We start from the raw sequence: 19858 nt of genomic DNA, 5'->3' as shown, positions 1-19858 counted from the left end.
TCCTCTTCTCTGACAGATGGACCCCATCAGCCCCCAGTAGACCAGGTTTCTCAAAGCGAGTCCCATGGTCTAAGTAGCCAAACCCCTGACTGTGGCACCAGTCCCGTAACCGTTTGTTGACTCGCCAGATTCGACCGGCCCTTTCAAACCCCTTCCCTTTGACTGGCAGGATTGATGAAAAAGCTACCTGCGCTCCTGAGTCCCTTACTGCCACTCCCAGGGCTCTGTAGTCCTTCTTGATAGTCCTCAGACAATACGGACAATGTAATTTTACTGGGGACTGAGGGAGAAAGAAAGAGGCTTGCAACTGGTTGGTGCAATGTGTGTCTGTGAGCAGGAGCAAACAGAAAGTAAAGCTTAGCCCCATTACCCTAAGAGAATAAGCCATAAGGAGGCTTTTATGTACAGGAGGCTGGCTAAAAACAGACCTCAGAGTGCGAGCAGAGGGAATAGTTCTTCTGTGTTTGGATGAGCATGGAATACCTGAAATGTACATATCTAAATCGATAGGCTTGCATCAAAAAACATATTCTTATTAATTTATTCTTCTAATAGACAAAAGCCCCTGATCTTAATTAACTGCTTGTCTTAAAGAGTTAAAAGCACTATGTCTGAGGAGGATGATACATACAGCAATTGAAGCTTTACTTTTGGTGAAATCTATGAGATTTCTCCTCTAATTGATGAACGTAAACTATTTCAATTTTATTTTGTTCACAACATTGAAGATGATCTTCTTTGTGCTCCTAGTGTTTAAGTTCTGAGCATGAAGAGACAGAATTTGAGCTAGATGCTCAGGGACTTAACTACATAATTCCCATTACAGTTAATTAAATAAAATGATAATAACTATAATTAAAACCCAGGGATTTATCCTATAATGTAATTTAAAGGGACTGATGGATGGAAGGCACTATACCATTTTAATCAAATTACCACTGACTCACTTTGAGTGAAGGTTATATAACCAGAAATGCGATTGCAAGCGGATCCAGAATAAATACTGCTCAATATTAAATATGTGCAAAGTATTGAAGAAACAAGTCTCCTCTCAAAACAAAACATACCAAAAATATTATATAGGGAAACATATTCTCCCAAGTTTTAATGTACTTACCACACAGCTGAAGTTTGGAATAGTTGCATATTTGTAAGAGTAAGGGTACAGCAGCATCTGTGCATATGCATGGAAGGACAAATAGGCTTTTATTTGTTTCCGATGTTTGCGGAGAAAATGAGCAACAGCCTTTACTTCAGGCTCAGACTCAGGAAAGGGACCACAGTAGGTGTCATCGCATGGGTGAAATGAAGCACCTTCATCTAGAGATTGAATGAGAAAGTTGATGGTGAACGATCATAGAGAATTTCCAAGGGTCAACTTCTGGCTCAGCCTGTGTGGGCCTGCGTGCAAAAGTGTGAAAAGCAATAACCAAATTGCTTTCTTGTGACTGATGGGTATGAGCCACTGGCACCTCAGTACAGCAATCTGCTTGTTCATTTAGTAGCCACACCAAGTTGCCAATTGCCCAACTACACGCAGTTCTCCCCAGAGGACATACTTTTAACCCAACAGAAAAAGGAGAGCCTGACTTCATTGTATTTTCTTCCCTGGCTTTCCATACGAGTGGCACATTTTAGGATAGCATTCCAGTATTAAAACTATTGAAGGGTCTCAGTTGGTCTATTTGAAATCAGAGAGCTATACCTCTTTCACTAGTCACTGCCAAGACAAATCTAGCCTTTAAGAGCATTTTAAGGTACTAGCTACTACAGTGGTGGTTACAATGGTAGGTAGATAACTTCAACAGGCATTATCTTAGAGACTGGTTTAAAACATGAGAATAATTCCTGACTACTGCCTGTTTTCACTCTTGCAAACCTTATGGGAAAAAAATGACAAGCCACATGGGATGATTGCTCAGTTAGCTAAAATAGAAATCGTCTCAGTTTGCACAGGGCTTAATTTTCCTTCAAGTTTGGGGCAGGGGTTCAGTTGTGAGGATATCTTTCACCACGTCAACCTCCTCAGGTGGCAGTAAGCTGAAGAAGCGTAGCCTGCCTGTAATATCCCATGAGGTACTGAAAGATGAAACTCAGAAAAGGAGATGTAGCAGTGGCTCCTTTATCATTTAGGAATTCTGGATCTAAGCCAACATCTCATTTACAGCTTAGGGCCTGGGCCTAGAAGAACAATATTTATGCAAATCCAGTCCACTCTTTTATCCACTGCGATTTCAAAATGCCACGTTTTACACTGACCCGCAGAATAATAATAGTTTGTTTGCGATATTCCTTGGTGTCATCAGGGACTTACAAAAGCAGTGTTTTATTAGCTTTCCTTTGTATAGTAAGTACTGCCATCTTCAAATAGTAAGAAAAGAGCAGTGCATGAGAAGGCATAATAATATGAATCAAAACAGGGTTATGCAATCAACCTAATGCCAAAAAAAAAAAAAAAAGTGGAAGAATTTCATGCTGCAGCTTCATTTGTAATATGAAAATTGAGGCTACCATTCAATGGCCACAGGTGGGCATTTCAAAAGGTATTAGTGCTTAGATTGCAGTGGATATGGAAGAGTTATACAGAGGGCAGATGGTCTCCTCCCTGCAGAACAGATGGCCACCAAGTCATCCAAATCCCAAAAGCAGTCTGCCTCGATGTCTTGTCAGATAATATAGCTAAAGGGGAGCTATTTAACAGAGCCTCTGGAGCCTTTGCTTTTTTTTTTACAGATACTTCATCTCCTGTAACAGTGTTGTATACTGAATCATGAAAATGGACATCACTGTTAATAAACAGCAGAATCCTACAAGCTGATGGTAAAATGACCCAATGGTAAAATATGATTCAGTTTAGTGACTTTCAGTGAAGAAAAAACTCTCTAAACTGTCCAGCCTACTATTGTAAGCCATTTGCAATACCAGCCGTAGTCAATGCTTTTCCTGAAGTGAAGCTGGCTGGTAGTAAAAAGAGAGGGTTTCCATGGTGGCCTTGGATAATGTAACGATATCCTCAATTTTCATACTGGAAGTTCTTTTGAAGTAACACAAGAAGGAATAAACCGATACGGTACGTATCAACTCCTGTGAAATTTCTGAGTTACAGTCATGAGAAGAAACTGGAATTGCATAAAATGTTACCATGCTGCCTTATTTTTGTACCTGTTAGCATACCGGAGGAGGACAAGTATCCTCCAACATCCATCATGAGATCAAATGTACAAAGGAAATGTGTGCAGAAACTGATAAAACCAATGCTTTGGTACAGAAGGAAGACTGGGAGGATGGATGAGCTGGAGCATGATTCTCAAACTTCCTTGCAGCCGCTTCTTCTGCCAGTATGGGGTACTGTCCTCAGTGAGCAATGGGGTGCACTGAAAACTGGGATACACTGGAAATTTTAACTCCCACTGCTGCTCTCTTGGGGGCTTCGGATGCAACCCCTTTAACTGGGTTTGCCCTATGACATTATTTAGTTCTAAGTACCTCATTATTGGCTTTAAAGTCGCTATTTATTTCATGAACATTAAACCATTGTGCTAGTTATTGCACATATATATATATTGCAAGGAGAATTTCTACCCAGAGATCTTGCTGTCAGTATTCACCTGGGTCTGTGTGCAATTTCTGTGCTCTATTTTGGGTACAGGGCGCTGCAAAGTGCAATCTACTACAATCAGTGATATGGCCTTTTTCTCGGTCCCTAGAGAATACAGAAGCAACATCATAAAGCTTACATCAAAGTCCTACGCTAGAAGGGAAGAGGAAAGCAGAAGGGATGCTGTGTTATCTTTACCAACTAGCTCACTGCCGCTAGCATTCAGCAGCTTTGCTGGGGCTAGATTCTGCCACAACACACCTGCCTGGAAGCCCCACAGCGAAGTTCAAGCCTGTCTGCAAACTGTAAGTGTGACTGAACTGAATTAAAAGGTTTTTACAAGCATACGCAGTACTATATGTTAAACACACCGTGATTATACAAGCCTCAAAGCGTGATATGATCCAGATTCTTCTCTGACTCATTTAGTGTCAGATTAATGAGAACATGGGGTGCCAGCTGAGGATCTTCTGAGTACCAGCCAGCCCAGTTCATGAAAGAGCTCTTTATTCTCTGGCAAAATAGAGAATCAGACAGAGTTTGGGGTCCGGTGAGGGAAGCAGAGCATGTCCTTGGTGGGATGACGAGCAACCTTGAAGGAATTTTTATTTTTTAAACTCGGTGTGTGGACCTGTCTTTCATGTTCAGTGCAGGGGAGTAATGCAACAAATAGTGGATTACAACACACAATGTGTGTGTATTGTTACAGTTTCACTCACCCTAGAAAAAATGTTTTTTACTGAAAACTAAGCAAACACTTTCAGGACTGAGTAAAAAGTGTGCTTTAATACAGTGGCTAGGGAGCCGGAAGAGGGAGGAGCAGGGTGATCTGAACCCAAGAAGATTAATTAGGACTAGAAAGAAAGTGCACTGTGTGAGTATTAATGTTGCACTGATAGGTACCTATAACATGGCTCTGAAGACTGTGTAAGAGAACTGTTCATTCCAACTACGCCAGTGGCTATCTTCTGAACGGTAAATGTATGTCCCCAAAATACTTGCAGTTGTGACGTACGCGCTTAAGTAAAACATAATGGCGACACAGGACTTTGGTTCATTTTTACATTATTTTTGCAGCATAAAATTGCCTTAAAGATCGTGATAGCAGCCCTGGGACTGTCTTCTGTAGTGGAGGGATTCTCAGCTAATATAGGCTTTCTGTAGCTGCTTCTGTGTCAGTCCTCTCCTTACTGCACGTAGAGTCAAAAAAAATTGGAAGCATATTTCACAGGTCCATACTATATTGAATGTATGCTTCTGTTCACTCTCACCTCGTTTGTAATCTCCCCAGGCAGATTATTCACACTCACTTTTATCCTTACAGTTCTCAAAAATCTGCTTAAAGAATCCAATCGCTGCAAGCGAGACTGTGCAGTGCTTACTCCTACTGCAAGTAATTGGACTATTGTGGAAACATCTAGAGACTTCCAGTGGAAGAGGGATGGGCTGAAGGGAGGGATGTTGTGCTAGCGCTATGCAAACGCAGTTTCTGTCTTTACAAGTTCGTAATGTAAATAATGAAGGTGGACAAATGCTGGAGGAGAAAACAGCTGCACAGAGAGGTGAAGGAAGTTGCTCAAGATGGGAGAGCAGGTCAGCAGAAGAACCAGGTATATATCGCTGTATTTCACAACACAGCGCTATTACTTTCTGCTGCACCAGAACTTGTATGGCTGCTTCCTGTGTGGGTTGCACTGTCTTGCTGTAAGATTTAATAAAATACCATTTCTTCTTCAGTGGACCCATTCCAAATCTTCTGCTAGTATTTCATTACTGCTGCATCCTCTATGCAAAATTGAGGTCAATTTTTATGAAAGTATTTACAGAAGTGCTGGGAGTTTATAATTGGATCTCCATGCATTTAGAAGCACCTTCTTTCTTTATTAAATCACTAATAATAATGGCCTTAAAATATTCTCAGACATTTCTCTGTGAGGCCAACAAAGCAAGTCTGACATTTCCGAAGCTAAAGCCGTTTCAGAGAAATGACAAATTAAATAAAATGAAGTTTGAAATGTTTCCTAAAGCTGTAGTCAGGTACATTCTGAAATGTGATGGGCCAGGCTCAATACTGTGCTTCAAATTATTTACATGGCTGCAGAAATACCGAATAGCTGTACGTGCGGTTTTTCACTTTTGCCACACTCGCCATGAAAACTTTTTACTTGTGATGAAATGTGTTTTTCCAAAGTTCAGGACTTTTATTTTTTTAGAAGCTAGAAGGAAGATTTGAGCGCTGGCTTGTGGCTTTATGGGAAAGTAGCTTCAACTTTAACTATGGAAAAGAGAACACTTCACAACGGATGTGACCTAACCTACTTACTCTGTTGGATAATTAAATACAGGGTAATCTGAACTGGTGGACCAAAGTATCTCCAGACTTACCACACCATTTCACTTTCCAGTTGCGATTAGCATCAACACCATGACACCGAAGCCTTGTGTTCTTTGATCTTGTTTTTCTCCAAAATCGATCCTAACATAAGTTATAAAATAGTTAAATAGCAATATTACTATATGTTGGCAAAAATCTATTTGTACACATAACAATCCAACCTTGGTAAACATATTCAGTATTATATTTTAACTGGAGTAATTTACTTCCATTCTGCATGCCACAAAGTGATGGACCAGATTATACAGAAAGTCACCTTTGAATGATGTAACAACCATTTGGTCTTTCCTGTCTGAACAATTTGAGCAATACTACTGATACTACTTACATTTGTCCAGCTAAAATGATATCCATCCACATTAAATACAGGCATGATATAGAAATACAGCTGAGTTAGCATCTTTCTCATGGCAGGATCGGTCTGGTATGTCTGAAGAGCCTAAAGCAGAAAAGCCAAAGAAAGTAGTTTCCATAATAAAAATAATTTCCCAATTAAGTATTGTGACAGGCTGAGACAGCCACGTGGCCTTTGGCAGTACAGAGACCTGATCTCACGGCACCACTGACATCCTTAGAGCTGTACCTGAAAGGCTGACATCTTCCTGCAAACGTGATTAAAGGCAGCATGTGAACATGCAAAAAAGGTGTTCAGAAGACCCTATTCTCTCTGCTTCTCCGTTACTTTCAATAGCCAAGAAAATACAACTCACATTACAGAGAAGCAAATGCATACAAAATGTTTCTTGACGTAGGAGCTGAAAGTCTTAGCTGAGGAAACGAGTTTAGCTCCTTTAAGATGATGGAGCGCTGTTGTTTTCACCAGGTGATGATTTGGCGAGGTCAGAGCATGTCTTAAAGCATTTAAGGCTCACATTACATAAGCTTTTGTTGTATTCAAAGTAATTTACTATACACATAATCATCAATACAGGCAGCTTATTCCTTTATAATTTAGAAAACTCTCTACTTTTGGAGAACCTCAAGTATAAAGGTTAGTAGAGGAAGTCTAGGTAGGGAAAGTATTTTTTTTCCATCCTACATCTTAGAAAAACGCAGCAAACCAGAGGCTCCTCAGCAGTTCTGTTTGCTAGTACCAGAGATGCTCCTTCACCAGTTTCAGGAAGCTTGGACTCCACATGCTGTAGCAAAAACTGTCACTTGTCATAGCTGGGCATCAAACTTGCATCCTTCAGAGTTTAAGTCTTGATTCTGTAAGGCGAGGAATCAGATGCTTCACCTGGCAGGCGGAAAGTGTATCACACTGATGCTGGGTTCAGAGGGATGCCTGAGGCTGGCCCCTCTCCTGCTGGTGCTGTGATTACAGCCTTCTGCTCTGCAGTATTTCTGGCCCTTCAGATCCAAGAAGTAACATGCATTTGGGGGTACAAAGGGAAACGTTTGCTCTGAAATAAACTAAGCTAAAAGCTTTTCAGTTGACAAATGCCAGGGAACAGTGTGAAGTACAGGAATTCGATACTTCTGGGCTCCTAACCATGCAGCTGTTTGGATTATTGAAGCTGCCACAGGAGCTTACGGATGCTTTTTGTGGAATACCTGTAAGAAATACCCATACAATTGGACATGTTTGGGGCTAAAATTTACTCATGGAGGAGTCTGAACATTTTTTTCTTTACTGAGGGTCTGGTGAGACTTCTAAATATTTTTTCTAAGCTGTTCATTAACCACCTCTCTTGTTGTGCAGTGCTTTCTCCTCACCCAGCCTCAGCTTCCATTCCAGCAGTGCTCTGCACGTGCAGGTCCTTCGGCCTCACTTGAAGATCCAAGGCAGCATGTCATCCCTGCGCAAAGCTACCGAGTCACCCAGTGCTACTCCACACTGAGCTCCTCTTCCGCTTCAGCCAGGCAAGAGGAGGGGAAGGTGAACAATAGAGGGCAAAGGGGGCACAGCACAGAATGAAATGAGACTTAGGCAGCAGCTGGGACAGCATGGCGTGGAGCACTGCAGGGTGGGACGAGATGCTGGAAGAGGGTAGGGTTATCACAGGGGAGAAGAGGATGACAATGGGCTTTTGAGGGGAAGCTTGGTGGAGCCATGGGCTGCCTGGGAGAAAGTCCCTGGCCAATGCAGAGGTCACAGGTCCCCTGGCCCATATGCCAGAAATTCCCCACAGACTCTTAGCTGGAATGGTATCGCATTTAAATTCAATTTTCTTGTATTAGGAAGCCACGTCAAGGCTACAGATACATTTGGATAAAAACATTGGTATTCAGGGAACTGCAGCTATAGTAGAAAGTAATTTTGTCAAAACAGAAAGCAATGGTTACTCAAAAATAATGACCGTGAAAACAACGGCTCTGTTTCATTGATGTTCCACATGCAGAAAACACATACTGAAGTAACTAGGGCTACTCTGTGCATTAAGCTAGCCCTGCACTTAAATCTTCACAGAATTAAGAGCCTGTATGGTACGTATGGATGTTAAATCTGTAAGGCTCTTCTTACAGTGGAAACAGAACCAAGTCATGCTCCAAAATGTGAGTCAAAGAAAATGAACATTTTTATCATGCTTACCTCAGGGAGGAGTAATTTGGCTGGGGAGGAAATAAGGCACCACACACCACTTCCTTGACTTCTTAATGCTTTTCTCTTTTTAGACAGTATTAACAAATTAAGCTCAGGTTGTGTCTCCATGGTGGGTATTTACATATCACTGATAATGAGATTGGCATATTTGCTTGTATCTGTATTTACGTATGCCATTCTTTTGCTGTCAGTTACATCTGTAATTATGCATTTTGTTACACTATAGTGTTATATACTGTATTTTAAACCACAATGCTGTAAGATTAAACTCTTTAAAACACTTTTAAAATCATCTCCTTAAAATAACTACAGATAATTAATTAATTTAAGGTAATACACTCCTTAAAAATTGCATGGATGAGCTTTGCAAATTTTTCAGAACCTTTCCAAAATTGCAAAAAGTGACATAATGAAAATATTAGAATGAAGACTTTTTAATGTTCAATATGTTTTAAATCCTGTGAAGAATGTATTTTTCTTGCTAGGTAAAAGCACCGCCATTTAAAAACCGAAACAAAACATAGACTGCAAAATGCCAAGCACCCTTTCATTTTTTAAAGCTACTCTGTGTTATTTTAATGCCCGCTGTCTTTGACAAAATACTAGGAGAGACTTTAGAAAGCATTATAGTCCCCAGTAACACTCTTCAAAATTTTAAGTCTTAAAGTTGATTTGGAGCCAAATATGTCAACCATTCAATTCTGTTCTTTAAAGCATATATGGTTTATCTTAATAATTTGGTTACCCTTTTAGAGTAGCAGCATTTCATTAAAAATGTAATGGACCTGGCGCGGCTTTCTTCATGGAAAGCAAAAGTGTAGATGGTGTAACCTGGTGTAAGTGAGATCATATTCACTCTTTCTGCTGAAAATATTTTGTCCTTCATGCTGTTTTTATCTGGCAACTTTATTTGATATATGTAATCAGGCAACAGAGACTGTATAATCTTACCTCCCTTAACAGGGAGGTCTTTGGCAATGTGCCTTACAGCTACTAAGGTGTGTCATTGCTGGAGCATAGCCCACAACTTGCCTTTTGTGACGTGACTCTCAAATCCTCCGAACAACTATCATGCGAACCACCCCCCCCCGCCGGGAGTGTTGAAACATTTTCTCTTCACTACGACACAAGCAAGATGAATATAAACCATTAGTGAATTAACTGCATTGTAGTTTGCACAGAGCTCTCAGAATACAAAGTGATGCGACTTTATATGGCTTGATTCTGCTTCCCCATCATGCAATCAATAGCAGCTTTGCTGCTGAATGTGCAGAGAGCCAGACTGGCCCAATAAATGCTGAATAGTGTTATTAGTGAATGAACAGATGATACGGGAACCCTGCCAACACCGTGCAAGCAATCTGCCTGGGGGATGGGGGAAAGGACCAATGATTAATAGGAGGGGGCTCGATCATCTGGATCAGCAGAGTGGTCATTGTTGATAGAGGTACGCCAGCTTAGGCTGGCTGAGGATCTGGTCCATAGGAAATTTAATTTGGGGGACGAAGTGAGCGAAAGAGCTATATTGTAAACTGCCAAGGCAATAAAAAGCAAGAGTTTAAAATAGATTTAGGATGCAGTTGGGCTTTTTATAAAATAAGGGGATTGACTGAGAAGGACAAAGCAAGGAGACAGGGTTGAGAGAAACTCTGAAATTGCAGTTGAGCTTAATAACGATTTGCTGTCCCACAATTAATTATTATCAAATTTAAGGTAACAATCAGCTTTTGTTGTTTCTGTTTTTGAATTAAACAATCACACTAAATTAAACAGTTACTATTTTAGCACAGGGAATTGACTCCATTGCTGTTCTTCCAGAAATGGCATAAAACTGCTTCTGACAAAACAGGATTAGCTCTTCCATGCAATTATTAAGGTATCAGTTAAAGCATCCTTTCTGATGGTAACATACAATGTTTTACTATTGTCTGTGTATCTTACACTTTAACAGGGTGACACCATGATCTGCCATTCAGGCCTTCATTGCCACTTTATCAGTTTGGCAAGCTAGTAGTTAGCTCTGTCTCTGTGCTTAGAAGCAGTACATCTTTTTATCACATTTTCCCTTTTACTGCTAGTGTCCTGCTTTGACACTCAGATCACAAGCAGAGTGGTAAGCCCGTTATTAAAGGTAAGATACAACTGAGTGTCTACAAACAAAGGGCTTAAAACAAAGGGTCAAATTTTCAAGGCTGAAGCTTGAACTGTATCTGATTATTTTTTTTTCCGCCAAGCAAAATTTTCCTTCCTCTCTGGGAGCATTTCCCACAGGAGGAACCCAGAAACAACAACTGAGAAAGATGACAGTGTGCTGCAACTACTCTGCAACACTCAGAAGAGAGTGCATAAAAAGAGTCTGAAAAGACGGACCTGCAGGATCCCAAAGGCTTGCTTACACTGGTACTTAAGGATACGAGTGGAGAAGATGCTGAAGCAGAGAAGAGGCAGAGGGACGATGGCATGATTGACATGTTAGAGAAGCAAACAGCAGTTCCAGGAAGCTTGTGGAAAGCTGGGACCACCCAAGCAAATGAAGGACCTTGTGGGGAAGAAGCTGGATAGAGTTACACAGGTCTTAGTGGAAGTAGGAGACACAACTTCTTGGTTCCGCTCTGAGAGGTAGTACATAAAAAACCTCATAGGTTCCAAATAAGTCAAGGACTGCCTAGCAGGGAAAAGAAAGGCCTGAGTTATTCTGAAGCAGTGTGAATACTCTGAAAGGGGCAACGCAAATTTCTCTACTAGTAATTGTATGAAACTAAAGCCCACCAAGTTGGTGGAGACCCCCTGAAATGTCTACCACAGAAAAATGTAATTCTTGAATTTTACATCCTAGTTATGTTGGTCCAGGGTAGTACATATTGAGGGCAACCCAACCGAACTCACTTGAATACACTGTTTAATTATACTGTTGAGACACAGTTAAATAATTAAGATGCAAATTATTGCTTGTAATTCCACTTCTGGAACAACTAAATTGTTCAACACACAGAGTTTTCTTTCACAGTCCTTTCTTGTGCTCAATAGCGCTTCTGCATATCAGTAATTTTACTGAGGCCCTAATTACTCAGCATCATCATACAGGAGTGGACTATTAAAATATAAAGCAGAATTTCTTCCCTAGGGCAAGTAATATGTTGGAGCAACAATGTGAATTCTCTTCATGCCTTGAAGAAGAACATACCCAACAGCTTAAAAACCTTCACAGGGTAGTGATTAATACTGACATAGGAGTTTGCACTAGCAAGTATCATTGAAGAATTCCTACTACAGGCACAACACAGCTGCAGGGTTACCTTTATTTTATCAAGATTAATTTTTCACATTGTGAAAAATGAATAGCTGCAAGCAAAATGAAAGTATTTTTTACCTCCTTAAGATCATGGGTAGGCAGGAGGATGCAGCTGAGTAGTTGAAAGTACACAAGAGAAATGATGCAGTACTTATTTCCTTTTGGAAGAGGAAAACTGAAACCATTTTAACTGTTTTTTTGCCATCGTGAAGATGTCACAGCAAAGGAGAGCACCTTCTCTAAACTGTCTTACCGTTGAATAGAACCTGGGAAAATCCATCATGGACCAAAAGAGAAAGAAATACTGCACAGTATAAAAATGGTTTGCCACAGCTGCTTTTAAAACAATGCATCACATGCCTCATTGTGGTGATACCATGGTACTGCACCCCATCTTTTCGGCTTTGGCTTAGATTTTATCCATTAAAAAAAAAGCATCACAGCTGAGGGCCCAGTCTGGGAAACTCTTACTGGTAGTGTTCACTGCTACTTTATTTTCTATCCCTTCAGAAGTGGTGCACATTAGTAACCTCTGTTTTCAGTAGCAAGGATGTGCTGGAGAGATGCAGACACTCGGAGCAAAGTGGGATATAAGATGGCTGCCAAAATAACTCATTCAGAACTGAACCAGCTGTGGAGCAGAGGAGGGATGTTGAGTAGAAGCAGAAACTACATACACATAGGTGTGATTACTGCACAGAAACTTCAAATGGCAGGAATAGCATTTGGAGGATGAAAAAAATCATGAGGATAAAGCAGATTCTACATTTGCACCAGTGCCTCTTGCTGTTGAAAGGCTGATGAATGAAGTACTGAATGAAGAGGCTGGAAGAGGTGATCTCTCTGATGGAGAAAAAACAAATAGCATTTCAGGCAGAAGCTCCTGACAGAGAAGAATGAGTTAGCTAAAGATAAGTAAGGCTGAGTGTTTCAAATATAGATGCTGCAGGATGAAACAGATGGATTTTTCCTCCAGATAATGGATATATAGGGAGCACTCAGAGAAGTCAATTTTTTTCTGAGGTTAGGCAGCTAAAAATACAGCTGGGGAGACTAAAGTCTGACAAACAATAAAAATTAAGCTCCAGTGATTGTATTGCATTTACTGAAAGAGCTGCAGAGTTTGTGGAGAGATCAGTCACCAGGGGACTGGTCCTCCAAAGTGAGAAGAGCCCAATCTTCATGGTGCCATAATCACTGGCAGCTGTGAAGGAGGCTGCAGGGGGCCAAGATGCAGCCCTGAGAAGCTTCTAGCCTTCCTAAAACAAGGGTGAACTAAAAACTGATGAACAGGAGGAAAACCCAGATAGGAAGATTTCATAGAGCAAGAAGATGTGATGGTTTAAAGGGCAACAAAAAATTTCAAGTCCAACCAACATCAGCTGAAGAGCTTTAACTGAAGGGAACGGACCTTGGAAAGAAGGAATGTATCCAGCTAAAGGGTGAAAGGAAAAAGCTACAGGTACAGTACTTGTTTTGGCCTTGCATGCTTCTGATTCACTTCGGAATATTTCAAATGATTTCAAAAGCTCTTCAGGTTTCTGAGAGCCAGCACTCAAAGATATGTTAAGAACAGTGGCATATCTGTCCCCAGGACCAGGAGTGGCGTAAATGTACGGCATACAGGGAGAGGCAGTCAGGTCCTTGATTTCTTTCCTGTATGGTTCAAAGCTTCTGCTTGGAAAACTCAAAAAAATGGGGATGGAAAGCATATCATAGGGGATGAACTAACTACATTGTCTCAAAGAATAACTAAATGCAGCTGTAATTAGCATCCTTTAAATTAATATTAGTCTGAAAGCCTGGATTGTGGGAACCTGGCTTTTCAGCTGTACCTGTTCAAAAGACTTAAGTCTGTTGACAAGTGATAGGTGAAGCGTATAATCTTTAACAAACATTAGTGTGTTGCTTCATGTAACTGTCTTACACACCCCCAAGATCAGACTATTTCTGAAGCGGGTGAAAAACTGGTATCTGAATTTCATAATCAGCCAGTATTTTGAGGCTCTGGTAGTTATGGATAGCAAGGGGAAATAAATTTTCTCACTCGTAAAGGATCACCAGTTTTGATGGAGCTCAGCAAGACCCAGAAATGATCCAGAATATGAAGCTGTTTTCCTGACAGTGCGGACTTCAGCACTGAAATGAATGACTGAGTGCTGCTCTGACTGTTGATGCAGCATATTGCAGATGTTTTGTCCATCAGGACACAGACTATGGAATTTTGCAGAATGAGTATAAGTGCTATATTGGCTTTCAGCAGATCTTAAAGTAGGAATACTTATAGCTTTACGGCCTCTGACCACATGGCCTGCATGGCGCAGAAGAAGAGCCAACCTCTTTTAACACTGACGCTGTCTGGGTCTCCTGCTTGGACCTGCATCTGATCTCACAGTTGTCCTTATTCAGTTCTGTATATGTGTATGTGCTGTTATTTTAGGTATCCTGTCTTTACAGTAAAACACTTCATAAACATTCCTGAGGAAGAATCTGAGGTCTTGAACTCTGCAAAATTCCTGGAAAAGACTGGTCTCTGGGGCCTGGTCCGCAAGCCCAATGGTTGGCTGATTGGCAGTATGCATCCCATATGCATCCCACAAGGTGACTCATAAATCAGTCTCAGGCTTAGAATAGTGGAGGCAGGTGTTGCCATTTTGCATCTTAGACAGTCTGTGTGTCTCTCTTAACGCATTATTATGGAGTGAAAAGATGGGATTCAGGCCTGGTTTTGTCAGCAATCAATACCAATGTCAGCATTAAAAAAAAAAAAAATCTGCCCCCAGCCTTTAACTTCTTTGTCTAGGGTTGCCTGTCTGCTCCCTGGGTGCATGATGAAGCAGAAGCACATCATCTTGGATAATTTGGGAACTCATATAACTGGGATCCTAGGACACACATTTCAGAATTTGGACTTTCAGCCACATATCTCACAAACTAAATTATACAGAGCATACTGATATTCTTTTCGGATTTGGGATTCTTCTGAGATGAGACAGCTATTATGGCCCATTTTTAAGGGATGATGCAGTGCTGCAGGATGAGCAGGGCTTCAGAGGTGCGGATTTGGATTCCTCTACTATACAGCTCCTCTCCAGTGGGCCTGTGGATAGGGGTGAGGGAACTGTCATGGGTAGTCTAGCAAGGTCAATGCCTGAACCAAACTTATCAAGTCACCTTGATCAAATCCAGAAAGCTCAGAAGTCGTTCTGAACATTTTTTCAGCAAAGACCTTAGATATTGGCTAGGTTGTCCCAGAAGAAGCAGATGGTAGCACTGCTCATCCAGGAAAAAAACCCACAACAGTCTCACATTAAAGAAAAGTGGCTATGTGCAATGCAATGTAAGCTGACCCACATTCAAAGAATAACAATAATAATATTATTTTGAGGAAAGTCCTCAAGATTTAAACATTTGAAAAATATAAGAGCCTAGGGAGTCTGTGGAAGAGCATGCCACAGTTCACATTTGAGATGCAGATATACTGAATCTGGTCAACATGTGTTAGTTTTCCTTTTTTCCTAAAAAGGCCCACTTTTGAGGATGGGAGAAGAAGGTGATGGTGGAGGTTACTGCATTTTCAAAGTGTGAGGCTATTTGCACCTTCCTTTGAGGCCCCGATGAAGCCACTCCCTTAGGGGGATGCACTTGATCTTAATAGATGTTTCCCTTACAGTTGCCATTGGCTTCTTAGAACATTTTGTCAAGAAGAAGTACAACCAGTGCTTGCTTCTTAAAGGTTTTTAATTACATTTCTTGAGTTTTCTAATCTTGAAATACAAATTCCTGCATCAGAAACAAAGAACAGTGCATCTTAAAGTCACAACTCTTCTATGTTGTTTTCTGAAAATGTTGTATGAATGATGTTTCAAGGTTATACATCATTGACATGGATCAAATGGCAGCATTTATTAGAGGGAAGAAAGTCAAACCAGATGTCATGGGAATCCTCATCTGCTTCCACTAAAACTGAAACAGAATCTAGTTTTGATGTTAATTTTAATAGCAGCCTGTGAACCATATTTCAGATTTTTAAAACAATGGTAAAATCCTAAATTTGAGGTCTGGATAATTTGATATCTGAATTCTGCTTCTCCTCTCACAATTGCACACCCAATGAAGAGTTAAATGTTCTTATTTAATACATATACATATATAATTGTACTTTTGCAAAAAGTCTATAGGTTTTGCTTCTTTGTTTCTATGAGGGCTATTTGATTTTGGATAAATACATGTTCTGTCTGACAAACAAATTTTGTTTCTAAAGTCTACTGCTTTCTACAAACTAATAACACATAATAGAGTCCCTTTCTTTCCAGTTTGTAATATTTACTAACACATTTTAATGTATGATTAGATCCTGTGCAGTCTTTTTAAAAATCTAGGCTAACAAACCTTTCTTCTTTTTTTTTTTTCCTAAATCTTTTGCTGTGGACAGAAATTCTGGGTTACATTAGATTCATTTATCTTTGCAGGTTGCCTTCAAAGTAGTCCACAAGTAATCAGTTCTGTTTCCTTTTACGGTTCCTCTTGCTTCCCTACTCCACCACAGGTCTCTTAATATTTCCACTATTGGGGCCTTTTTTCCACCCCTTTCTAGCTGAGTAAGGCTTGAAGTTGGGTGGGACTCCACTGTAACCCAACCGGTATTCTACTACAATACAGGCGCGTACACATCTCTGTGGCTCGTTAGCTGGTACCTAAAGCTCTGATCCTGTGTGCACAGGGTGTCCCCTTTCTTGACTTGAAATTCAATGACCATGAGGTAGTGTTTGTCAGAGGCCACCAGTATCGTTAACCCTGGCAGAACATCTGATTATCTTTAGCTGAGAGACTACGGGCATTCAGGGGCGCCTTCTACAGAAACAAACAGTGACATTGTTATTAACACCAGACCTATGGAATACAGAGCCAAGGCTAGAGCACATGCTGGAGTAGATTATAATAACAAAACACACAAAAAACAAACAAAAAAACCAAACTCCCAAACCAAACAATAGTCTTCGCTCTCCTTTTGTTTGTTTCAAAATGTGAGTAGGCTGGTTTTGTACTTTCAATTATATTATCACATAATGCAAAACTCTTTCCTGTGTGTTCTCTTTCTCTTTTTAATCTTCAACTTCTACTTCTGTATCTTTCTCCCTTTTTCTCTAGTTCATCTGTTCTTTTTCTCTAACTATTGTATTTGCCCGAATACAGAACAAGCCTGCGTAGCAGGCAGCCTCTTGCCTTCCCATGCTCTAGCCTCACATCCTCACTTCCCAAGTCTGATCTGCCTTAGTCCGCTTTGCATTTCGAGATAGATGGGAGACAGCTCCTGCTCAGCTGAACAACTCCAGATGCTTTGTAGAAAGCGGGGAGCTGCTGCCCATACCCTGGCAAGCCACACTAGCAGCCAGCTGCTCAGTGGCACCTCCACCCTACGGGAGGTGGTTTCTCCCATTGCTTGCAGCAAATTCACTGGCACTCAGAAGCTGCCACTTCCAGAGGTGCAAGCAAGATACCGAGGGTTCCCAAGCTGGATGGGAATATCTGGTCAAGTTTGCAGCACCCAGTCTTGAGCTTGAATGTGAAGTGACATTCATACATAGAGGTTGTTTTCTAAGCTAAATCACTTGAAAAGCCTAGTTGTACACAGGAGCATGGATACTTCAATAAAAACAAGTGACAGAGATCACAGGGTGAAGAGAAAGCTCGATAAAATATTTCAGGCTGCCAGCACGGTAAAGGGATGCGCGTATGCTGTTCCTGCTAGAAAAGAAGCTAACATCACATAAATCCAGCATTTCCTTTTGCTTGCCTTAAATCAATGGGCTTGTGGTGCTATTCCTTAGAGTCAACAAACATGCCAGGAAAAATCTGTTTCCAAGCTGACTGCCCTTTCTCAGAACTGCCCGTAAGCACCAGGGAGGACGGAAAGTGGGCTGCCGAGGTGCTTAAGGGAGGAGTTTGCCAGCGAAAGAGAATTGCAGAGTTTGAAGCATGGAGAGACCTTCAGTTTTCCTGGAGTTCTTACTAAAAATGTCTAATTCATTTAATGAGAAAAGCAATATCCTAAACCAAACAATCTAATCATCTTGTCTCTCCTCCCCTCCTAGTAATTTTTAATGTAATGATGGAGACTGTGAGCATAATGTATTCTTAGCCTGATGCTTTTTGCTTTAATGCTGGATTGAAATATTGCTCTAAGGAAAGAAGAAAATATATGTCATTTGTAAACAAAGGCAATGCATGACCGAGATGGGCAGACAAAGATGGTACATTCTTGTAGCCTCGAGGAACTCCGCAGAAACTTTCTTTAATCTAGGAAAACGCTTTTACATAGTTAGCGAAACAGTCTTACTGGCAAGCTACTCTCCGAGGATCTCAAATAACAACCAGAAGGTTTTTGTATACACATACACAGCCTATATTCTGCCATAAGCTCTACAGAGAAACCTTGTGATTTTTACCTTGCTGCCACATTGTAGTGCTTTATGGGAAAACCTTGGTAAGGAAGATGTACTTGAGCAATAGGCTTTCTCACCAGTGCCTGTCTGTCCCAAACATCTTCCTTCCTTACTGCAGCCTGTTCTCCTGGGTGCTCAGAAATAGTTGCAAGTTTGTTCATCTTTACACTAACAGAAGTCCTGGTAAGAAGACACACCATCATTGCGCACTGAACTTTGGAGATCAGCTTCTGGATCTGGTTTAGCTATCCATGCATCAGCAGCCATGCTGACAGGCTCACCCAAACTGTAGTGGCCTCATTATTCTGTACTTGCCCTATACGCTGCTGTGACTTCTGAGGGAAAGCCACACATGATTATATGATCATCTCAGCTAACGCATTAGGGTGTTGATGATGCAGAAGTTTACTCTCATGAAGTGACTTATAGGGCCAGGATCTTTCTGCTGAGTGGAGAGATCCCAGAAAATCAAAGGCAGTTCCTTTAAATCAGAGGAGGTATTAATACATTGTAGAATTCCACAGTGATGGGGTGGAAGAGAAGTGAGAAAATTGTGTGTTTATAGGAAGAACCTTGCAAAAAAAAGGTTGCATCCCTTATTTTGTGAAAAAAGTGGTATGCAAAATACTCAAAGCACATCTGTTGGTTTTTCTGAAGCCTTCTTTGACTTCTGTAAATTGCATTGCAAGATAGTCTCCACTGTGCAGCTAATATCCCATCTTGAACAAAAGTCTGTTGACTAAGGGGAAAGGTCAAAATCCTGCAAACATATCATGCATCTGAAATGAATCCCAAATTAGAAGATATTAAGTGCTGATATAAAAAAAAAAAAGATGTACTGGACAAGAGGAAAGCAAAATTCCAATTCCATTTGATTTCACTGATCATTTGAAAAATAGCAAATGGATGTATATGAAGGCTAAACCCTAGATATCAAAGATAAAGGGAGCATAAATCCAATAAGATAGGATCAAAGAAACATTGGAGAAATGACTTGATATTCAGAGAATATGAAATCCATCATTTTGGCTGAAATCTGTCTATGAAGAAGAAGAGCCAGCAGATCAATACCTGGCTCTGAGCCTGGTGTCACTGGCAGAATTTTGGGTTTTTTGATCATGGGTTGGTTTACACGATACCAGGCCTGCTGGTAACAGCTGGGGTACACCTGTCTCAAAGGGGGAAAGGGATCTTTTCACAGGAGTTAGTAGGGCTCATTGAAAGGGCTTTAAACTAGATTTGGAGGAGGAAAGGGAGAAAACCAGGCTCGCTAGAGATAAGCCTGGGGGTGGTACACCAATGTTTGAGGGACGATGTGCTAGCAAGGTCCTTCGATCTGCCATCTCAGTGGAGGTAGGGGATGGAGATCCATGAGGCAGCAGAGACGCAAGGGTTATTGATGTGTTAGAAACCACGAAGTGCCTGAGAATGGTCACATAGGAATTAGGACTTCTTCCCCAAAAAGGTGGTGGGATCAGTAGCCCAGCTGAAGTGCATCTACACCAATGCACGCAGCATGGGCAACAAACAGGAGGAGCTGGAAGCCATTGTGCAGCAGGAAAACTATGATATAGTTGCCATC

General features: G+C 40.9%; 1 protein-coding gene across 1 annotated transcript in view; it reads right to left on the bottom strand.

The window, feature by feature from the left end:
* Positions 1-19858, bottom strand: part of CPA6 (carboxypeptidase A6) — a 52802-nt gene that overhangs the window by 9128 nt on the left and 23816 nt on the right. The window contains exons 7-9 of the mRNA XM_019471352.1: positions 6322-6432; positions 5984-6074; positions 1118-1320 (exon numbers count right to left, since the gene is read on the bottom strand). Of these exons, the coding sequence (XP_019326897.1) occupies positions 1118-1320; positions 5984-6074; positions 6322-6432 (405 nt within the window). The remainder of the gene's footprint in view (positions 1-1117; positions 1321-5983; positions 6075-6321; positions 6433-19858) is intronic.

The sequence above is a fragment of the Aptenodytes forsteri genome, unplaced genomic scaffold (assembly GCF_000699145.1).
Source record: "Aptenodytes forsteri isolate BGI_AS27 unplaced genomic scaffold, ASM69914v1 Scaffold411, whole genome shotgun sequence".
In the NCBI taxonomy this organism is placed as follows: domain Eukaryota; kingdom Metazoa; phylum Chordata; class Aves; order Sphenisciformes; family Spheniscidae; genus Aptenodytes; species Aptenodytes forsteri.
The sequence above is the reverse complement of the archived record's forward strand: the minus strand, read 5'-3'. Positions and strand labels throughout refer to the sequence as shown.